Source organism: Pagrus major, chromosome 21 (genome assembly GCF_040436345.1).
Source record: "Pagrus major chromosome 21, Pma_NU_1.0".
Classification (NCBI taxonomy): domain Eukaryota; kingdom Metazoa; phylum Chordata; class Actinopteri; order Spariformes; family Sparidae; genus Pagrus; species Pagrus major.
The window spans coordinates 25,052,451-25,071,093 of NC_133235.1; the positions used below are offsets into that span (position 1 = coordinate 25,052,451).

The window sequence follows — 18,643 nt, forward strand, 5'->3', positions numbered from 1 at the left end:
TACATACTGTCTGATACATTCATGTCACAATATCAACTGTAAAAACTCTTCCTATCCCTGATCATTAGCCTGGTGCTTGAGGAACGAGGGAGTGAGCTCAGTGCTCCTTGGATCCTCCAATCCAACCCAGCTAACAGAGAACCTGGGAGCCATACAGGTACGAAGACTATTACCTCATCCTGAATAATTCTGAATGATTACTTCAAACAGCATTGATCGTGTGCTCTTTCTTTCCTTTGTGCGCACCACAGGTAATTCCAAAGATGACAGCAGGCATTGCAACAGAAGTGGATCATATACTGGGAAATCGTCCTCACAGTAAAAAGGACTACCACCATTAGGATGGACCCTGTTTTAGTGAACTATGCTCAACAAAAGCTTATCAAAGCTCACTTCTCACAGCCATGGCACCACAAGTGCGTGCCCAACTTTGCTTGTGTGCGCGTATGACTGTGTATGTGTGACTGTGTAAAAGTGCTCTGCTTGGCTCCTTGTCCGTACGAAGATCAACCAGTACTCATTATTGTAAAGTGAGCTACTTGACGAAAACATGCATGCTACAGCTATAGCAGCCGGCCACTGGACGGAACAACAGTTTCAGCGAGGTGATTTCTGGGGTGAAATTCTCTGACGCTTCAAAGAAAACTGTGCAGACACTGCTGAACCACACATTTATATAAGCAGGAAATTAGATCATGGAAAAAATAACTTACTGCAAGATCAATCGCAAGCTGATTGAAACAAGCATGGGCCAGTTAGTGAACTATCATGATTATATGATTATAAGAGTTTCCCTGTAATTGTCCACGAACTAACACATAAACTCATGGCAGTGTAGTAAATACATGAACGAAAAGATGTGGTAACCAGTGTTACAGAAATCTACATTACTAGATGTTTGTGATGTAAAAAAAAAAAAAAAAAAAAGAAGGAAAAAAACATTGATGATGTGTTTAATTTGGCCTCATCTCAGCAGACTGGATGATATGCAGCTGGAGCTGACCTGTCGACGTGATGAGTCAGTACTGGATGGACTGAAAATCTGCTCACAATGTTGCCGCTAATACCAGCAGAGCTAAGTTAAACTAAAATAGGTTTCAAAACATCTGTACTGACTGTTATATATTTTCCTTATTAAGCAGCTATGACAGAATGAGCTTCTCATCCCCCCTCGTGTTGTATTTTCTTTCTTTTTCACTTATGCAAAAGTACAGCTCGGTGTACTCTCCCGATATGCCCCTTCAGCCCCTTTTCGTTTTGGACTATGCCAGACCTTCTGTCAGTAACGATCACGTCTGATTCATTTAATTTCAGTCTGTGTTGTGGCTTAAAACATTTGTCGAGTCGAAGTTGGGGAGATGATCCTCCTGAGGGGGGAGCTTCTGGATTTTAAAAACAAAGCCATGTAGCTAATGAAGAGACTCAGTTAAAAAAAATAAATAAAACCATATGGACCCCTGCAGTCACTGCACCTGGAATACACTTACTTAACACTTACCCAACTTCTCCCATCTTCGTTACGTTCTGTCTGTTCAAACATGTATTTTGGTGTTGTTCAACAGATTTGTATATATAAATAAAGAGCTTATAATTCTCCATGTGATATGTTTTAAGAACCCATAGTAATTTTCTATTAATGTTATAGAGGCCTTCTCATTTTTCGCCCCTTACGAATTGAAATGAAGCTAGAGTAGACTTATTGTAAGTGTAAACCGCAGTAATAAGAAAAACAACCTGTGACTTGAAACACTCTGACGTAGTTACTGCTGTTTGCTGTTGGGGTTCGTCTGTGTCTTCCTGTTTTATAATAAAATAACGTGTGAATTAATCTACTTGTGAAAAGTATATACGCCTTTTGACAAACGTCCCTCTTTTTTAATGAGTTTGTTTTGCTGTGTTTTATTTTGTTGCTCTTGTGGCATGGTTTCCATGGTGACAAAGGCGGGCGTTTCCGGTGAATCGGCCAATGAGCCGTCCTTGTTTAGAAGCGTGATATTTGATTGGCTCCGAGGGACTTCCGCGAATCTTCCCGGCTGGCGCTCGAGCCCGCGGATTATGAAAACTGCTGCCGGTGAAATAGCGAAAAAGTAGCAAGTAATCTTAATTTTTCGCTAATTATCCAGCTGGAATCGGGTCAGGATTGTACTTTAGGCTACGGGGACGTCAATTCGGAATTAAGTCGGTCAAGACTGCCGTGGGAACCCAGCTATTTCGGAGCCAAACAAAGCACGGCAGCGTTTGTTTTGTTTGTGGTGGTAGTCGGCTAGCAGGTGGCTAGTTAGCCTGATAGCAGAGGGGAGGTAACGTTACCTTGTCAACTAGCGTCAACTGAAGCTGCTCTGCTGTTTATCTGAAAGTGCAGCGCTCGTTAGCGACTTTGAAACACAAGCCGCACAGTTTCTTTCTACGACTTGAGGTGAGTGTTGTGTCGAAAATCATCTTTAAATCATACGCTCGTCCCTGAGCAAATCAAATGTTGTCAACAAAACACCTCCTCTGTTAGCTAAATCTGCTGTATTCGGCTAACCTTATCAGCGTACATTGTTGCTGCAGCACATTCACTCTCTCTATCTGGGTCAATCGTTTTCAATCCCAGCTGGATAACTCACAGCAATGTCGCTGTCGACCGAGGCTCATTTTGGGTTGAGCCACAGCAGCAGAGGTAAAGGAGACACTATTTGCGTGGTGCCCGACCTCACCTCTGATGTCCTGGAAGATGACTTCGACCTGAATAAGTCCTACCCATGTACTCGGAGACCGATGTACAAAAAGAGCCTTTTGGCGTTGCAACGTCGTTATTATCCTGGTTCCTTGAGAGGTGAGTCATTCTGAGCTGAAATGACTAATAAATCAACTCAAAATTAATCAGTACAATGTATGAAGCATAAGTGAGCAATATTAGCATTTGCTGTTTTTCTTTGTCTTTGATGAAAGTAAATGTACTATATTTGAGTAAGAAACTTTTTTGGGGGGCAAAACAATCTTATCTAAGGTGACTTTTTGTCAATGATTCCTCAAATACTGTCATGAAAAACTAAAATATTGAACCAGGGGCAGTATATCAGTCCACTTAAACTGTAGACTTCATTATCCAAATTACTTTTTCAGCACTATCATCTTTAAAAAGAGTTTTCATATTGGCACATGTCGGGCAGCATATGCCCCAATATTGATAGATCTTTGATAGGCCAATATCAGCCAACCAATGTATCAGTCGGGCTCTATTAAAACATATTGTGAAAGACAAAAATCATTATGAGGATGAGGATGGGAGAAAGTGGCCCTCTAAAATCACCTTTCCCCAATTTTTGCTTGCAGGTGAACGTCTTGATGGTTGCACTTCTGTCGCAGCAAGAAACTGCCAGATCTCTAGCTTACATCCTTGCTCCCAAGTTTCTGCTGCCTCCCTGCCACACCTCTCTACTGTGTCTGAGTTGGAGGAAAGCTTGTTCAGTCAACTAATCTCTGGAGATTTCAGCCTGCCAGGATCTCCATCTGCCCTCAACCCAAACAAAGCCATTCTGACTGTCGACCATAAAACCAGAGAGGTACTGTGTGCTCAGTGAGCAGAATTGACCGAACAGTACTCCCGCAAGAGCATACCCCGTAAATGTGTTTTATCTGACTTTTTCAGATTTTGTCAGCAAATGAACAGGCCTGCAAACTGTTTGAGTGCACCGCCAGTGACCTAATTGGAAAAAAACTGTCCTGCATCTTGAAGAAAACCAGTCAGGTTCTGGAAGAAGCATTGGAGCAAGATTTTCCGCTAGTTGATGGAACTGTTGCAGCTGTGTCTGGGAAAGTGGTATGAGATCTGCTGACTTTAAAACTTAAAAATGACTATGCTTGAATTCTTGTAGAGCAGATTAATTAGATTGAAATATTATCATAATCACAATATGGTCAATTGCAATATCCAAATTGCAGGAGGTTCATTTTTTTTATTGTATTTTTAAAAAAATGATAAATTAAGCATTGTCATGCTACAGAGAGGTTTCCATCCTACAAATCATACTCTCCAGATGTAAGGGTACATGATTTTTTGGTTCAGACCTCAGCAAAAATCAAATCATCCTCGTCATTATTGTTTATTTATTTATTTTTATGAAAATGAAGAGCAAAAATTATCAGTCCAACTAAAATCATGACTCATTGCAATCTGTCAAAAGAATCACAAAGTGTTTTCATTTTAGCATATCAATTTTTCTCAAAACACAATACATCGAGCTACTGTTTAGTCAAATGTCTTTAATTTCCTACAACACCATTGCAAGAATGTGTCTAATGTGTTTAAGAGTGTCTTTTCTCTGTTTGACATGCTCCTTTTTCCGTAGGTGGATGTTGTGACATCATCTGGAGAGGTGCCAGTGTCAGTATGTACCCACAGACAGTCACAAGATGAAGAGAACTGGCTTGTCATGATGGAAAATGTGGACCGGCTAGCAGCCTTTCTGTCCTTTTCACAAGATGTGAGTGCAGCATTATTTATCAGCCTTAGTAGTGTGTAGTTAGTAGTCTTTTGTGCCACATTTTTAATGAGAATTTAGGCTTGCTTGTCTTTGAAAATTGTTTTCACAACCTAACGGTGTTACCATCTTCACTTAAATGCTACTGAGCGAATATATCACCATTTTCTAAAGCACTAAAACAATTCTTTGTTCTGCCTTTGTCATTTCTAGGGCAGCATCCTAACCTGTGACTCAGCGTTTGCCCAAGTCCATGGATACTACCACCCCGACGAGTTAATAGGAGCGTCTGTTAAGGAACTAATCCCTTCTTTACAAATCCCCCTCTACAGTAATGCATTGCCCAAAGTAAGCACACTTTACAACCAAACTGTCCCACTCAGCTAAAGAAAGAATCCCTTTCTTAAGCTTTGCTTTCAAGTTTCTGGTTGCCAATGTGCTTCTCAGACAGTTCACAAACACAAGGAAAAGAAATTGTGTCCCACAACGTTTAAGCTCATATATTTCTGTAAGTCTGCCATCTTTGACTTTGCGCTTCCCTCCTTTCAGATGCTACGGGTTCAGAGAGTGTGTGGTAAAAGTAGAAGTGGTGCATCAGTCCCACTGTGTATCAAACTTCAGGGGGAAGTGGTATGTGGGAGGCCCCAACACCTAAACAATGGGACTGGTTGCACCAGTCCAACAGAGAGTTTTGAAAGATCAGATGCACAGGACACGCAGCCACACTCTCCTCTCTCAGGGGGCTCAAACCCTGAACACTGTGACCAGCCTCATGGAAAACATCAATACTCTGGTAAGATGTTGTTTTTAAAGACAAGGTTGGAGTATTATGCTCGGTCAGAGAAGGATTTGAAAACACTGAATATTATTCTGGAGAAACTGGTGCATAACTTGTATTCTATGTTATGCTGCCCAAGCACTTTAAACATGCTACGGTACACACCCTTCAGCCTTTTGTAATAGAAAATGTACAGAAGATGGATATGATAATGTTAAACCCTGATGGAAAGCAATGAAAATTTGAAGAAACTGGCTAACGCTGATAAGAAGGAGCTGTAGTAAAGAGGAATCCACCCAACTGGAAAACAAAAGAAAAACAATTGTCATGGTCCAATGAAAGCCATGCTTCTCCTAATTTGGTGATTTCAAATTTTTCAGCTAATCTGAAGAATTGCATGTTCCTTCTGAAAATTCTTTGCAAACACATTGGATCTGAAAAAAACTGTAAACTAAACAGAGCTCCAGAACAAGTAATTTGCAAGTCACACTGGTGCTCCTGGTTATACAAAAATGGTCACAAGATGCAACTAAATGGTCGCAGTCTGGAGCCCTGACTATACCCTGCATACTGTCATGTAGTTGACTTTCTATAACAAAATGTGCATCTTCAATGTGTGTCTCGACTCTTACAGAAGTCAAAGGGGACAGCATCGTCCTCTCCCAGAGTCTTTCACTAGAGTACTCTGGAACAGTGTGGGTGCTTGCTCCTCTGAGCGGTCTCCTCCTGCTTCACCCTGATGGCTCAATCTACAGCATCCACAACCACCTGGCTCTCAGTCTGTTTGGCTACAACAAGGACGAGCTGCTGAGAAAGGTTAGCCAACGTGACCAGCTGAACACGGCTATTTGAATAGACGATGAATGCCAACTCTCAATTCTGTCATTGCTGGTTTGTCATCAACAGAGTGTCACGTTTTTGATGCCCGGTTTCTATGGATGGATGTCTGACTCGGACAGAAAGGCCAGCTCTTTTTCTGAATTTCATCCAGAGGCTAATAAAAGTGCAGCCTCATCCAAAATATCAAAATCTGGTGAGCATTTGTATGTACAACATGGTAAGCCACTTCGGGTGATTAGTCTAAATCCAAAGGTTATCAAGCTGTGAGGTGAGAGAGTTGAAGGGCAGGAGTGGAGGGAGAGGCAAGCATGTAGTGTAGTTGCATGAGTCATAATCCATATGTTTTTAGTTTTATGATATCTTCCCAAAATATCATTATGTTCGCTGTCCGTCTTCAATAAATCGCTTAGAAATTGCAGAAAAAAATAATAATACATGTTTGTACATCAGTTGATGCACTGCAAGCACAAACCTCTGATAGTTGGCTGACATACTTTTTAATGATCCCCATTATGTCAGAATGTAAACAAATACAGGCTAAAAACAGGGCTCAAGTTGAAGCCACACTGGCAATGCCATGGCAACATGGTTCTTACTGTTTACAGCCCTCAAACTATGGGAACTGTACTTCCTAAAATTAGAGCTTTATTATCCCCAAAATTAAAGAAAGACAAAATATAACATATAACAGCAATATTCCAAATCCTTTAATGTTATCTTCAAATTGCACTTGAAAACCCCTGTCTAAACTGACAAACATGCATAGCTTTATGTGGTATAAAAAATATGTGATGTGTCCTTATAACCAGTCATTTTTGTGTTTTTCCCATATGCAGCTCACAGTGGAGTCCTATCGTGCCAGTGCTGCTGCTATTGTTCTTTCCCTCGACTTTATGCCCCTTCTGTGTTTATTTTGTCTTGTCATACAGTCAAGGCTGTGATTATTTTCATTATCGCTTAAACTGCCAATTATTTTCACAATTAATTAATCCTTTCGTCTATAAAATGTCACAAAAAAGAGTGAAAAATGCTCCTTACAATTTCCCAGAGCCCAAAGTGACGTCTTCAGATTGCTTCTTTTGTCCAAAGAACACATTAAAATCCAAAGACTCTTTGATTGCTGTCATAAATGACAAAGAAAAGCAGCAAATCATCAGATTTAAGAAGCTGGAACTAGCAAAAGTTTGACTTTTTTGTTTTAAAAATTACTGAAACAATTAATCAATTATCAAAATAGTAGGAAACTTACTTACTTTTGATCAACTAATCAGTTAAGTAATTGTCGCAGCTCTGTGTCCAGTACTATTTGATTACTCTGCCTGATTTTAATCATTTCCTTCTTTGTCTTAATCATAGACCCTTCTTCACTCGTGGCTGGTGATATGGCCACGGTGCATAATGCTGTCCTGGGAAGAACCTCCACAGGGAGAGGAAGGATCTTCACAGGAACCTGCACCAGGCTGGAGAAACCAGGCAGTGCTTTGTCTACCCTTTGTCCGCCTGCTGTCTCCTCTACTCGTGTGGTTATGTAAGTTGTTATCCTTATTTCCTTGTTGTCACAAGCTCCCTGAATGCTTTGTATTTGACTTCATATTTCAAGGATAATAAACTTCTTGAAAAGTGGTCGTTATACACCTGCAGAGGAAACGATATCCCTGGAGACATTGGAATCGATCATAAACCAAATCTGTGCTTTGTATTTTCACAAATAATAGCCAGACAGAAGCTGCTGTAGCCACATCCACGGACATGAAAGCAGCACACTGCATGTATATTTAATGTGTCTGGCAGTGAATCTGAAAACACAACAACTCTATGGTCAAACCTGATATACCCTCTGTGTATCTAATCAGGAGAGGCACTAAAACTCTCTTTAAGTAACAGCTTCCTACTGTTTGTCTTTTTTTCCCTGTGAAAAGTTTCTCTAAAATTTCTATCTCAATCAAAATTATTTTCATAACATAAAGGGATCAAATGATCCTGGAAGATGAAGCTCTCAGATTTGGATTTACAGTATTTGGACACCCCTCTATTTTGCCATCTGTTGGACAAATTACGTCACAGCATGTTTGGTCAAAAAAGATTTATTGATTTACAGTACAAGTGACTTAAATATTCAAAGTATTGCTGTAGAGTTATATAAGTTTTTTTTTTTTATTATCACCCATTTATTACAATCACTACCAAGAGAAGTGAGTAATCACATCATCCACTTCAGCTTAGAGCAGAAAACAAGAATGGCTTTTTGAGGGGTCAGAAATGGATGAATGCACTGATTATAAGCAACAAGACTGCCAGAGGTTTCAATGTGTTCTGCGTGTGCGCACTTCACTATTCACTATTTCACATCAAGAATAATCGAGCTAGTTGTAGTCTCTATTATGCTTCCGTTTTTTGGATGAGTTGTCTTCTTCACACTTAAGTATGCTGCTAATAAAGATCTTATAACGTCCTAGATTTTTAATATCTATATAGTATACAGTATTTTCACCTTTATATATAATACCTGATTTGATTTATTTGTATCTATATATATTTTTATTTCTTATTTGACCCCAATTGACATTAAAATACTTAGACTAAACTCAAGCCATTATTTCCTCAGGGCGGATGACACTACAGAGCTGATGGAAGAGGCAGCCCAAGTTGCTCCCTGCAGCAGCCAGCTGGACAGTGCAGACACCACTCAGGCACTCCTCAAGACATTTGCCTGGGTTGAACCTCCAGAAGAAAACACCTATAGCCTGATTACCACCGAACCACCACAACATACTCGAGACCAGCAGCACGACTGTAAGGTTCATGAAAATTATCGATCGGCTGTCAAGACTATCCCAGGTATGATGCGTCTAAACTGTTGTAGTTTAGACACATCATACCTGGGATAGTCTTGACAGCCGAGGTATGATGCGTCTAAACTGTTGTAGTTTTTGTTTATAATAATTTATTTGTAGTTCTTCTGCACAGCTGAACTGCAGTTTGTGTTGGAATGGATACTGAAACGCTTCGTCAGAAGAAAATGAACAAGACATTCTGCACAACATGCTACCTGTAAAGATTTCCTGTTGTGTGGAGGGATCTCATATTTACAGTTAGCAATATGATTAAAGGCTGAAAGTCTTTGAGGAACTGTATCAGGCATTTTTCAATGTTTTGTTTTTTCGTCCTTTAGACACTCAGCGTGGAAATGCTGCCAGCAGGGTTGGTGGCAACTCTCCAGATCTAGGCAAAGACCGCCGCTCATCTGCCTCTGTCCTCCAAGACTCTAGCTTTGAGGTCATTTCGCTGGAGAGCAGGTGAGAGGAGAAGTTGCATTTCACCAAATTTTAACACCAAATATACTTGTTTTACCCTTCCTTGCATGTAACCCCCCTATCTGATATCTAATTAAGACAGCCCATCTGTTATGTCAGTAACAAAGGCAAAAAGACAAGGAGAGACTCTGCATACCACATCATTGTAGTCATTAAAATCTTTTCCACTGTTTATTTTTACATTTTCATTACCTTCAAATTGTTGAGGATGACTGTTTGTGGGTTGAAGCTTCATTACAATTTTGTTTATACCTTGGTTTAGAAGAACACATATCTCTCCTGACATGACAACAGCAAAATAATTCCATAGCATAAACGTCTCTTCACTTCACTTACATTTGGCACCATTTCCAGGCAAATAGACATTAACAGTGGACAGAATTTACCATCAGAATGTTTTATATTCTGAAAAGATTTGCCGGTGTACTACCATCAGTTGATGTTCTTTATCATGACTTTTTTTATTGAAACTCAATTTCCCAGGTCCTCCTCTGGCTTCTGTGAGCAGTCTGCTGGCCATGGTGGTTCTGATCCAGGCCAGACTGAGGACTCTCGCTCAGCACACATAGTGGACTCCGCCAGCTGTTTCCTGGACCTTAACAGCAACGGTGATCTGGTGACCCACGCCCTGGCGGACCTGGATCTGAACAGTAGTATAGAGCTGCTCAGCGGCGGAGGGTACAATGATGATAACCAACACTCCATGATATCCTGCGATACAGATGAGCTCCTGCGTACACCCTCTCCTTGTGTGGTAGAGTCTGACCATGAAGCAGAACCTTTTGAGCCTGGGAACACTGGTGTTGGTGTAGAGGCCAGCAACAGCTCAAGTGTAGAGCAACAAGAAAAAGACCAGGTTGAGCAGGATCAGCTGGCAACTATGTCTTCGATTCATAGAGAAAATAGCCAAGGGTTCTGCATACAAATGAACGGTGGGATTCAGTCAATGACAGACATTCCTGCCACATCCACACCAAAGAAACAGAAGGTGAATGGACACTCAGATAGTACACAAATCCTGGAGGGGCGATACATAGGAAGCGCGTACCGCAGAGATGGCACAAGAGTAGGTTGGTACCTGCCACACATCTGTTTCTCTCAAAAACAACGGATTGTGTTATGTATAGCAAAAAGACTCAAACCTGTGCCTCATTTTTGTTTCCAGATTTGCAGTGTGATGTGCACAGGACGGACCTCCTTGATGGAAGTTCTTTGTTCTGCGTGTGGATGAGTCGGCCCGGCCAGCAGGGGACTCTGTTGCAGACAGATCGATCACTGCACAACCAATCAGGAGCCAGTCTAGGAGAGGTCAGGAAAGACCTTAAATAGTAGGAGTATTAGTATTTCTTTATCTTGTGCTGATTTCAACTCATCATTCTTTACTAATTTCACCCCTTTAGAGGATTTTTGAGGCCAGCCATGGGGAAGCGTTACGCTCCACCATGGACCTGGAGCAGTCTCAAGCCTGTGACGGGCAGTTTGAAGAAGAATACCAGCCTCTTAAAGCTGTGGGGAAAGGAGCCTTTGGTTTTGTCTGGAAGGCAGTACGGCGCGGCGATGGAGAAGAAGTAAGAACATTTTAGTCAATGCAGAAACACATCCCATTTCTATTGTATACAATATGCAGCAATTTCTATGTACAACCCCAATTCCAAAGAAGTTGTGACACTTTGTAAAACATAAATACAACAGAATGTGATCATTCAGTTGTTAACGCTTGTGTCCACAGCCTGCCAACAACCAAGTTTTCATGATGTGGCCTCTTTATTTCTATTTTTTAAATGTGCAGGTGGTGGTGAAGTTCATTAGCAAGGTCAGGATAGTGAATGACTGCTGGGTAGATGACCCCATGCTGGGACGAGTCAGCCAGGAGATCGCCATACTGACACGAGTACAGCACCACAACATAGTCAAGGTAACTGGGTTACATAAAAACCTTTATTTATTGTGCTAAATTATTTTGCTCATCATATCTGTGTTTGTGCCAACAGGTGCTGGAGGTGTTTGAGAATGGGAGTTACTTCCAGATGGTGATGGAGAAACATGGAGACGGCCTGGACCTTTTTGAATTTATAGACATGCAGCCGAGGCTGGATGAGCCTCTGGCCAGCTACATCTTTAGACAGGTAGATACCTAACCAAGAAAATACATATGTAGGGGATAATTCATTACAATCACTTTATTACAGTCCCATCAGCTGTTAGCCTGAAAGCTAATGTTATGTTTGCCAGATTCAAAGTCAAAAACATTGTGTACGGTTGACAAACAGTAAATATAATTTTACCGTATGTTTAACATTTTTATATTAGGATTGAATTGACAGCCAATCAGAAAGGTATTCATCCCAGACCATGTCATAAGACAGGAGAATGTGAAGTCTTCATTCATTAAACTGGGCGTTCTGTCTCTTTCCAGCTCGTCGCCGCTGTCTTCTATCTGAGGTCTAAGAACATCCTTCACAGGGACATAAAAGACGAGAACATCATCATCGACAAATGTTTCCACATTCGACTGATAGACTTCGGCTCTGCAGCCATGATGACACCCAAGAAGGTCTTTTACAATTTCTGTGGCACTCTGGAGTACTGCTCCCCGGAGGTGCTTCGAGGAAATCCGTACGTACGCAACATCTGAGCATGACGGGGTTTCTTTGCTCCTTCTCATTTAACAACAAAGAGGAATGGTCTTTTAATGGTTTAGCTCAAAGGGGGTCTAATTGTCTAATTGATTGTCTTTAATTAACTGTGTCTCATTGTTGGGATTTGTTGTAGCTATGAGGGTCCGGAGCTGGAGATGTGGTCTCTTGGTGTGTTGCTCTACACTCTGCTGTTCAGTGAGAACCCTTTCTGTGGCGTGGAGGAGATCCTGGAGGCCAAACTAAAGCCCCCATTTCCCCTCTCTGCAGGTATGCTGCGGACAGCAAGTAGCGTTCATTGACTGTCACACAGAAAAATCTTTCCCAAATTTTTGAACACTCAATACTGAAATGTTCTCTATTTACACTCTCAGACCTGCATGGTGTGTTATGTGGGCTGCTGCAGCCTGATCCCGCTCAGAGAATGACTCTGGACCAGCTGCTGTTGCAGTCCTGGATCAGCCAGCCCATTTCCCTGGCAGACTACAGCTGGACAGAAGTTGTCCCTGCGACTCAGAACTACTGTGAGTACTCTGACACCAGGGTTAGCCTGACAATGGCCAGACGTGTTTGCCATTTCAGATAAGATTAGGCTCCATCTGTAATTAAATGTCACTTTGCCCTGTACATTTTCTTTTGAAATATCTCTAAATGTATCTCTTTTCTCCCAAATTAAGATTAGAGTTTCTAAAATACTGGTAAATATTAGTGGATATTTTGTGATACTACTTTTTTCTGTGTGTAGAAGTTGGCACAGAGAATGTGTCTTATCTGCAGTCTTCGCTGTGTGAATTAAAGATGGTGACATATTTGAGTTCATGCACTCAGCACTCTACTCTTTCAACAGGCTCACCACAGTACCAGGAACCTAGTCCTAAACTCTACATCGGGCAAGGTTTGTTCCCGGATCAAGGTGATGAAACTCTTCCTGATGATGATGAGGAGGAGGAGGAGGAAGGGGAAGATGAGGATGACAGGTTGTCAATGGTAGCCCTGGAAACAGAGCTTCAGAAGTACCTGCATGAGGATTGAAGACTGAACTTAAAGGGAGTGCAGCCGAAAAAGCTGCCCCACATTTGGACTGCAACAGTGCAAAGAGGACATGAAGTGCAAAATAAGAAAAGGGTAGCTTGTTTTTGTCTAGACAGTAGTGTTTGATTATGGCCTTGGACTAAGTCTTTCAAAGACAAATGGACTTTGCCTTTTTAAGTATACACAGCGTGTGTGTGTGTGTGTGTGTGTGTGTGTGTGTGTGTGTGTGTGTGTGTGTGTGTGTGTGTGTGTGTGTGTAATGAATGTCATTGTCAAACTTTTGCTGGTCAGAATGTGCTTGTTGATACATTTGTGATTTTGGGGTGCAACACAGGAGGGCAAAGGCATCATGGTGTACCAGCAGTTTTATTTAATCTTTGTTTTATTTATTCTTAGGATTTTAGGGAAAAGTTGAAGCATTAAAATCATAGAAATGATTCGCGCACATTCAGCATTGCCACAGAAACACACAAGTGACCGCTGCCTGGAGTTGTGTCCCTCAGAGACATTACACCGAGTAATTTGATTGAAGCTGAAGGAAATCTGTTGATCCGGCTTTTATTATGTGCATGTCTTTTTCTGTTCATGGTTTTGATCTCGGATCTTTTAATTAAAAAATGTAAGTATATTTACAATATTTTATCTATTTATTTTTACACACGAATAAATATTTTTAACCAAATATTTTTGTCTTTGTACTGTATTTTTCAATGTGATGATTAAAGAATTGTGTACTCATTTTGTTTGTCATGCAAACATTGTAAATTTATTTGAATTTCATATTCTTTATGCAGCCAGTAAACACAGAAAATCATTAAATGGCAGTGCAATCAATTTTTCTGTTGATGTACCAAATGGCACCAGCTGCTTGGTCTGACTGATTTAAGTGGAACAACTCTTAGGTGGATTTCATTTGTCAAAAATCTGAAGAAAAGCCTGATATTGAAAATACTACATGTAAACTTGACTTAAAATACCGCGGTGAAGTTAGTTTTAGGTTGGATATTGGACAGACATTCACTCCGGAGACACCCAGCGACGTCTCTTACCCAGTTTCACCCAGTGTTGGCAGCAGGAGGACGGTTAGCTCTCGGAAGCGGAACCTTTGTCTTCCTGCGCTAAAGCTGAAACACGGAACTATATGTCCGACGGACAAGCATGGGTACCCGAGTTGGTGCGCGTCAGGTGAATGAAAATGCTACAAAACATGACATTTCTTTAACTTATTATAACATAGATACTTTGTAAAACGTTTGAATTAATGAACCAAACATTTTAAATATGTCGGACAAATGAGTGACAGCCAGACGGCTAACAAACTTCCGCTGTAACCTTCATGTTTGCTAACTTTTGCTAATGATATCACAGCTTGTTTATTAGCATAATTTCTGCTAACATCTCAACATAATCTTTCTCTGCGGCCATAACAGTGACCATTGTCCTGCTCTGTCTGTAACTGCTCTCCGTGTTTATAACTATGTTTTCTTTACCTCAGCTTCTTCGGTGGACGATAAGAAATGCCTCTTCTGTTGTCAGTCCACCTCAGTTTTGGAGATGCCACCTCCAGCCTCTGTGCACCGGGTGCAGATTGCTGTGCTCCTCCACCAGCCTCCACCATGAAATCAGTCCTCTATCCGGGAAGCCAAACACAGAGCTGTCCCTGCGCACTTTTCTTGATATGGGGTTCACAGACACCCAGGCAGAGCAGCTCTGTGAGACTGTGTCCAAACTGAGAGGAGGCAGTGCTGCCAAACATGCTCTGTCAACTCTCACAGCTCTGTTCGTCCTGGGCCTCAATCCCTCCAGTGTGCTCAAACTGCTGGACAAATGTCCTGAACTTTACAGCGTCAAGGAACCACAGCTCCAGCAGCGGATAGACAACCTGCGGAAACTGGGTTTAGGTGAAGGTGAGGTCATGATATTTGTGGAGCACAGTTCATCATAAAACTGTTGACCCATTGCTTTAAATGGAAGAAATTAATATGAATATGAGTGTTTTTCCTTATATCCCCTCTTTAGGCAGTATTCAGAGAGTGGTGGCCTATTACCCTCAGATCCTGACTGTGCCTGTGAAGACAATAAAAAATGCAGTGGGCTTCCTCAGGGAGAAGTGTCTGTTTACTGTCCAGCAGGTCACAGACATCATCAGAGACAGTCCGGCCGTACTCGCGGAAAACCTGGGTCAGCTGGAGTACAAGTTTCAGGTCAGCATGTAAACCAACTGAGAGAGCAATAGGACACCAAAGAGTGTTTTACAGACTTACTGCTGAAGAAAGAAAGTTGAAATTTGGCAATTAATTGATTCGTAGATCTTTAATACAGGATCTTAGTTACTCAGACAAAACAAACAACTTTAAAAAGACATAACTTTGGGTTCTGGAAAATTGTGATTGGCCTTCTCTTTATTTTTCTTTTTTACATTTTAGACCTTTTATGGAACAGATGATAAATAAATCAAAACACAATGAGAAATTATCATTACTTGCGGGCCTTGATACAATATAATACCTTCAATACAATTGAATTAAATCTACCATCCAGAGACAGGCAGCTGTTCCCATGTTCAAGTGCTGTTCTCATGGTTAACTGTAGATTTACTGACTTCCTCAAAACTTGATAAAACAGCATCAAAGGTCACCCTACCTGTAAGAGATAACACCAAGGCAGATGGGTTCCTGTTCAAATAGGCTGTGTACCAATTCAGACTAGACACTAATTACACACAGAATGTAATATTAACTTGTTTTAATGTTATGTATTTATTTAACATTTGCTTAACAAGGGGTCCCATTGAGATTAAAAATCTCATTTTCAAGGGGAGGTCTGGCTGACAGCCAGCAGGATGAAAAGCCATGGTCACAGACGGGAAAAGCAGGAAATGATACAAGACTTGACTTCTTTGTCAAAGATTTTGATTTTCCAATAGTTTTCCGCAGACGTTCCTGAAGCCGTTCCACCACCATTTACACATTTGATGCATTTATTACAACTCTGAGCAGCTCGTCTATTTCCTTGCATTGTGGGACAATAGTGTTCATCAACAGCACTCTGAAAACCAAGCACATCTAGTATGGACACTTTTTGAGCAGAGTTGTCACTTTTCCGGTGTGAACACACTACATACTCTGAAGCTGTTTGGTAGTGCTGAATTGTGACACTGTTATATTACTCCCTCTGGTGGCCATTATTGATCTCCACATCCTTCAGGCTGTATAACATATTTATAATATGATCTAGTGAGTTACTTGTTATGCTCTTGCTGTAAGTACATAGTTTTTGTATAACAGCTATTATTATAAGTCATTATTTGAGGTTATGTTTTAGTGATTTTTGACTCTCCAAACTGATAACTTATTGTTGTTTGTATCAATTCATCTTCCCACAGTATGTCTACTTCCGAATGGGTGTCAAACAGGGGGAGATGGTGAAGTCCAGGTTGTTCCGCTTCACTCTGGACGAGGTGCGTCATCGACACAGTTTTCTGGAGCGCAGGGGCCTGTATCAAACCCCGGACAAGAAAGGACAGACGGTCATCATCAACCCCAAGCTGGACAGCATCCTCAGCGTCGACCAGGACATCTTCCTCACAGAAGCTGCCAATGCGTCAGCAGAGGAGTATGACATTTTTAAGAGACTGATGGCAAGGGAATTGCAGGAACAGGAACAGCAGGGGGGCAGGATTGAAGCTGATAGTGATGATGAGGAGGAAGCGGAGGAGGATGATGAAGAGGAGGAGACTGGAGGAAGAAGTGCATACAGGAAGAGGAGAAAGAAATGACAATGGCAGAGGGACTGAGAGGAAAATGACGTACATAATAATGAGAAATAAAGTGTTTCCTTTACTCTTTGTTGAACTCAAGCACGTCATTATGTGTCACAGGAAATTCTTATCAAAAACACACATAGAAACGTCACCTTGTGGTTATTGATATGTAGCTTGTTCTCTATTGATAGCAGCAGATTGTACTGGGTGAACCGTCTGGTTTGAAGTTGATTCATGTGTTTATCTAAGTGGCCACATCAGGACGCAAGGTGTGATTACGTCAATGTGAGTTTATGATGAAAAGTGAGGTCTATATATAAATGAATTACAACAAGCATGGTAAAAATGTTCTCCCATACATTCATTCAATCTCCAAAAGGTTTTTGACTTCTTTTTGGTGACCCGAAATCAGTTTGAGAGGTGTGAATGTGTCGATGCTTGGTGCAGTGAAACTAAGGTGGAAATGTGAATCTAATCAATTTTAATCAAGATGTTCTTTTAAATAACTTCGTACCGCCAAATCAGATTTTGAACATCTTGGGTAGAAAACAGTGACAAAGCAACAGAATGAGGAGCAGCGGAGAGGACGAAAGCTCCACCCAGTAACTACGTGACGATCAAGTGGCCGTAGCTTTCTCCATCCCTGTATTATCTGTATGAGTCAACAAGGAGAGCATCAGATAAGGGCCAGTGTGTGAGATGAGTAGTACCAAACAGCCATCGATTTATAGAGGGGTTAAATCTAATGGACATGCAACACAGAGAGGTTTTTCTGTTCTGGACATCAGGTAAGAAAACTTACCTTTGGCCAATCAATAAATAGTCAATAGGTGTGTCGGAGCAAAACTTGAACTTGAACTGAAGGAAGTGAGTTTCTGTTTTTGGCCTCATCCAAAAGTGTAGACAAATGTACATGTATTAAGATTCACAATAAATCTGCAACTAAAGCCATTTGTAATGTTTTTGTTTATTTTAAATACTATGATTGTAATAATAATAATATATCATAACAATTATATAATATGTCCTTTTTCAAGTTAAATATATGTTTTCTAATGTTCCTTTCATTGAGTTAATTATTTACAACTTTAACTACTTCATTTGCATTTTCTATCATTTGCAACAAAACACTCAGGGAGCAGAGTCCATCACTACATGGTGTTCATATTTGAATATTTGGCATAAATTATCTGGGATATTTTTAGCCTGGAGCATTACATAAGCTTTATTAAAGTCATTATGATGAAGACTGAGTCAGCCAAGGCAGTGCGTGGGAAATTATGTAATACAGGTGTGCCCAGCTTGCAGTATATCAAGATGATGGATATATGAATACCTACAGTGATATATTAACTTTGTTTGGTTAAAGCTGTTCATTCAATCACGATGTGTTTAAAGGTAAAGTTCACCCAAAAAAGATTCAGTCATTATCTACTCGTCTCATGACAATGGAAAGTCAGGTGACGTTTCTCAGTTCACAAAACATTTCCAGAGCTTCACATCATTGCAGCATTCTTGTAAGCAACTGAGGTAGACGAGGACTTGTTTTAAAACTTAAAAAAACAACTGAAAAAAAACAAACATAAAATGGCTCCATACAACTCATCCAACATAATCCAAGTCTCCGGAAGCCTCCAGCTCCCAAACTGGTTTGAAAAGACATTATTTATACCCGTGATGCACGGACGAGCTCATGCACCCACTTCAGACGGGGTGCGCTCTCTTTAGCTTAGTAGCTACAGTGAAGATTTAAGCTTTAAAAAAAGGTGTGTAAATAACGGCTTTTCAAATCAATGGGGAATCTCTGAGCTTCT

At 40.8% G+C, this 18,643-nt stretch overlaps 3 protein-coding genes across 6 annotated transcripts in view; all 3 read left to right on the forward strand.

Moving 5' to 3' along the window:
• Positions 1–341, forward strand: part of kcnab1b (potassium voltage-gated channel subfamily A regulatory beta subunit 1b) — a 40,041-nt gene extending 39,700 nt beyond the window's left edge. For both annotated transcript variants that reach the window (XM_073491438.1, XM_073491439.1), the window contains exons 13-14: positions 69–157; positions 252–341. In XM_073491438.1, coding sequence (XP_073347539.1) covers positions 69–157; positions 252–341 — 179 coding nt within the window. The remainder of the gene's footprint in view (positions 1–68; positions 158–251) is intronic.
• A 1,712-nt stretch (positions 342–2,053) lies between these two features.
• pask (PAS domain containing serine/threonine kinase) lies at positions 2,054–13,278 on the forward strand. 3 transcript variants are annotated; one of them, XM_073490524.1, is made up of 21 exons: positions 2,054–2,416; positions 2,597–2,818; positions 3,319–3,548; positions 3,635–3,805; positions 4,335–4,469; positions 4,680–4,814; positions 5,016–5,259; positions 5,879–6,060; positions 6,151–6,301; positions 7,441–7,612; positions 8,690–8,922; positions 9,257–9,380; positions 9,882–10,468; positions 10,564–10,706; positions 10,799–10,966; positions 11,188–11,313; positions 11,390–11,524; positions 11,815–12,014; positions 12,171–12,304; positions 12,409–12,558; positions 12,882–13,278. In XM_073490524.1, the coding sequence occupies exons 2-21, from the start codon at positions 2,614–2,616 to the stop codon at positions 13,064–13,066; spliced, it is 3,810 nt and encodes a 1,269-aa protein (XP_073346625.1). In that variant the 5' UTR covers positions 2,054–2,416; positions 2,597–2,613; the 3' UTR covers positions 13,067–13,278. The 3 variants fall into 3 exon arrangements, with proteins under 3 accessions (XP_073346625.1, XP_073346627.1, XP_073346626.1); XM_073490526.1 differs by having other exon boundaries at positions 8,690–8,877; XM_073490525.1 differs by having other exon boundaries at positions 6,151–6,277.
• An 864-nt stretch (positions 13,279–14,142) lies between these two features.
• mterf4 (mitochondrial transcription termination factor 4) lies at positions 14,143–16,920 on the forward strand. The gene is made up of 4 exons (XM_073491263.1): positions 14,143–14,251; positions 14,562–14,973; positions 15,086–15,270; positions 16,452–16,920. The coding sequence occupies exons 1-4, from the start codon at positions 14,225–14,227 to the stop codon at positions 16,842–16,844; spliced, it is 1,017 nt and encodes a 338-aa protein (XP_073347364.1). The 5' UTR covers positions 14,143–14,224; the 3' UTR covers positions 16,845–16,920.
• The last annotated feature ends 1,723 nt before the right edge of the window (positions 16,921–18,643 follow it).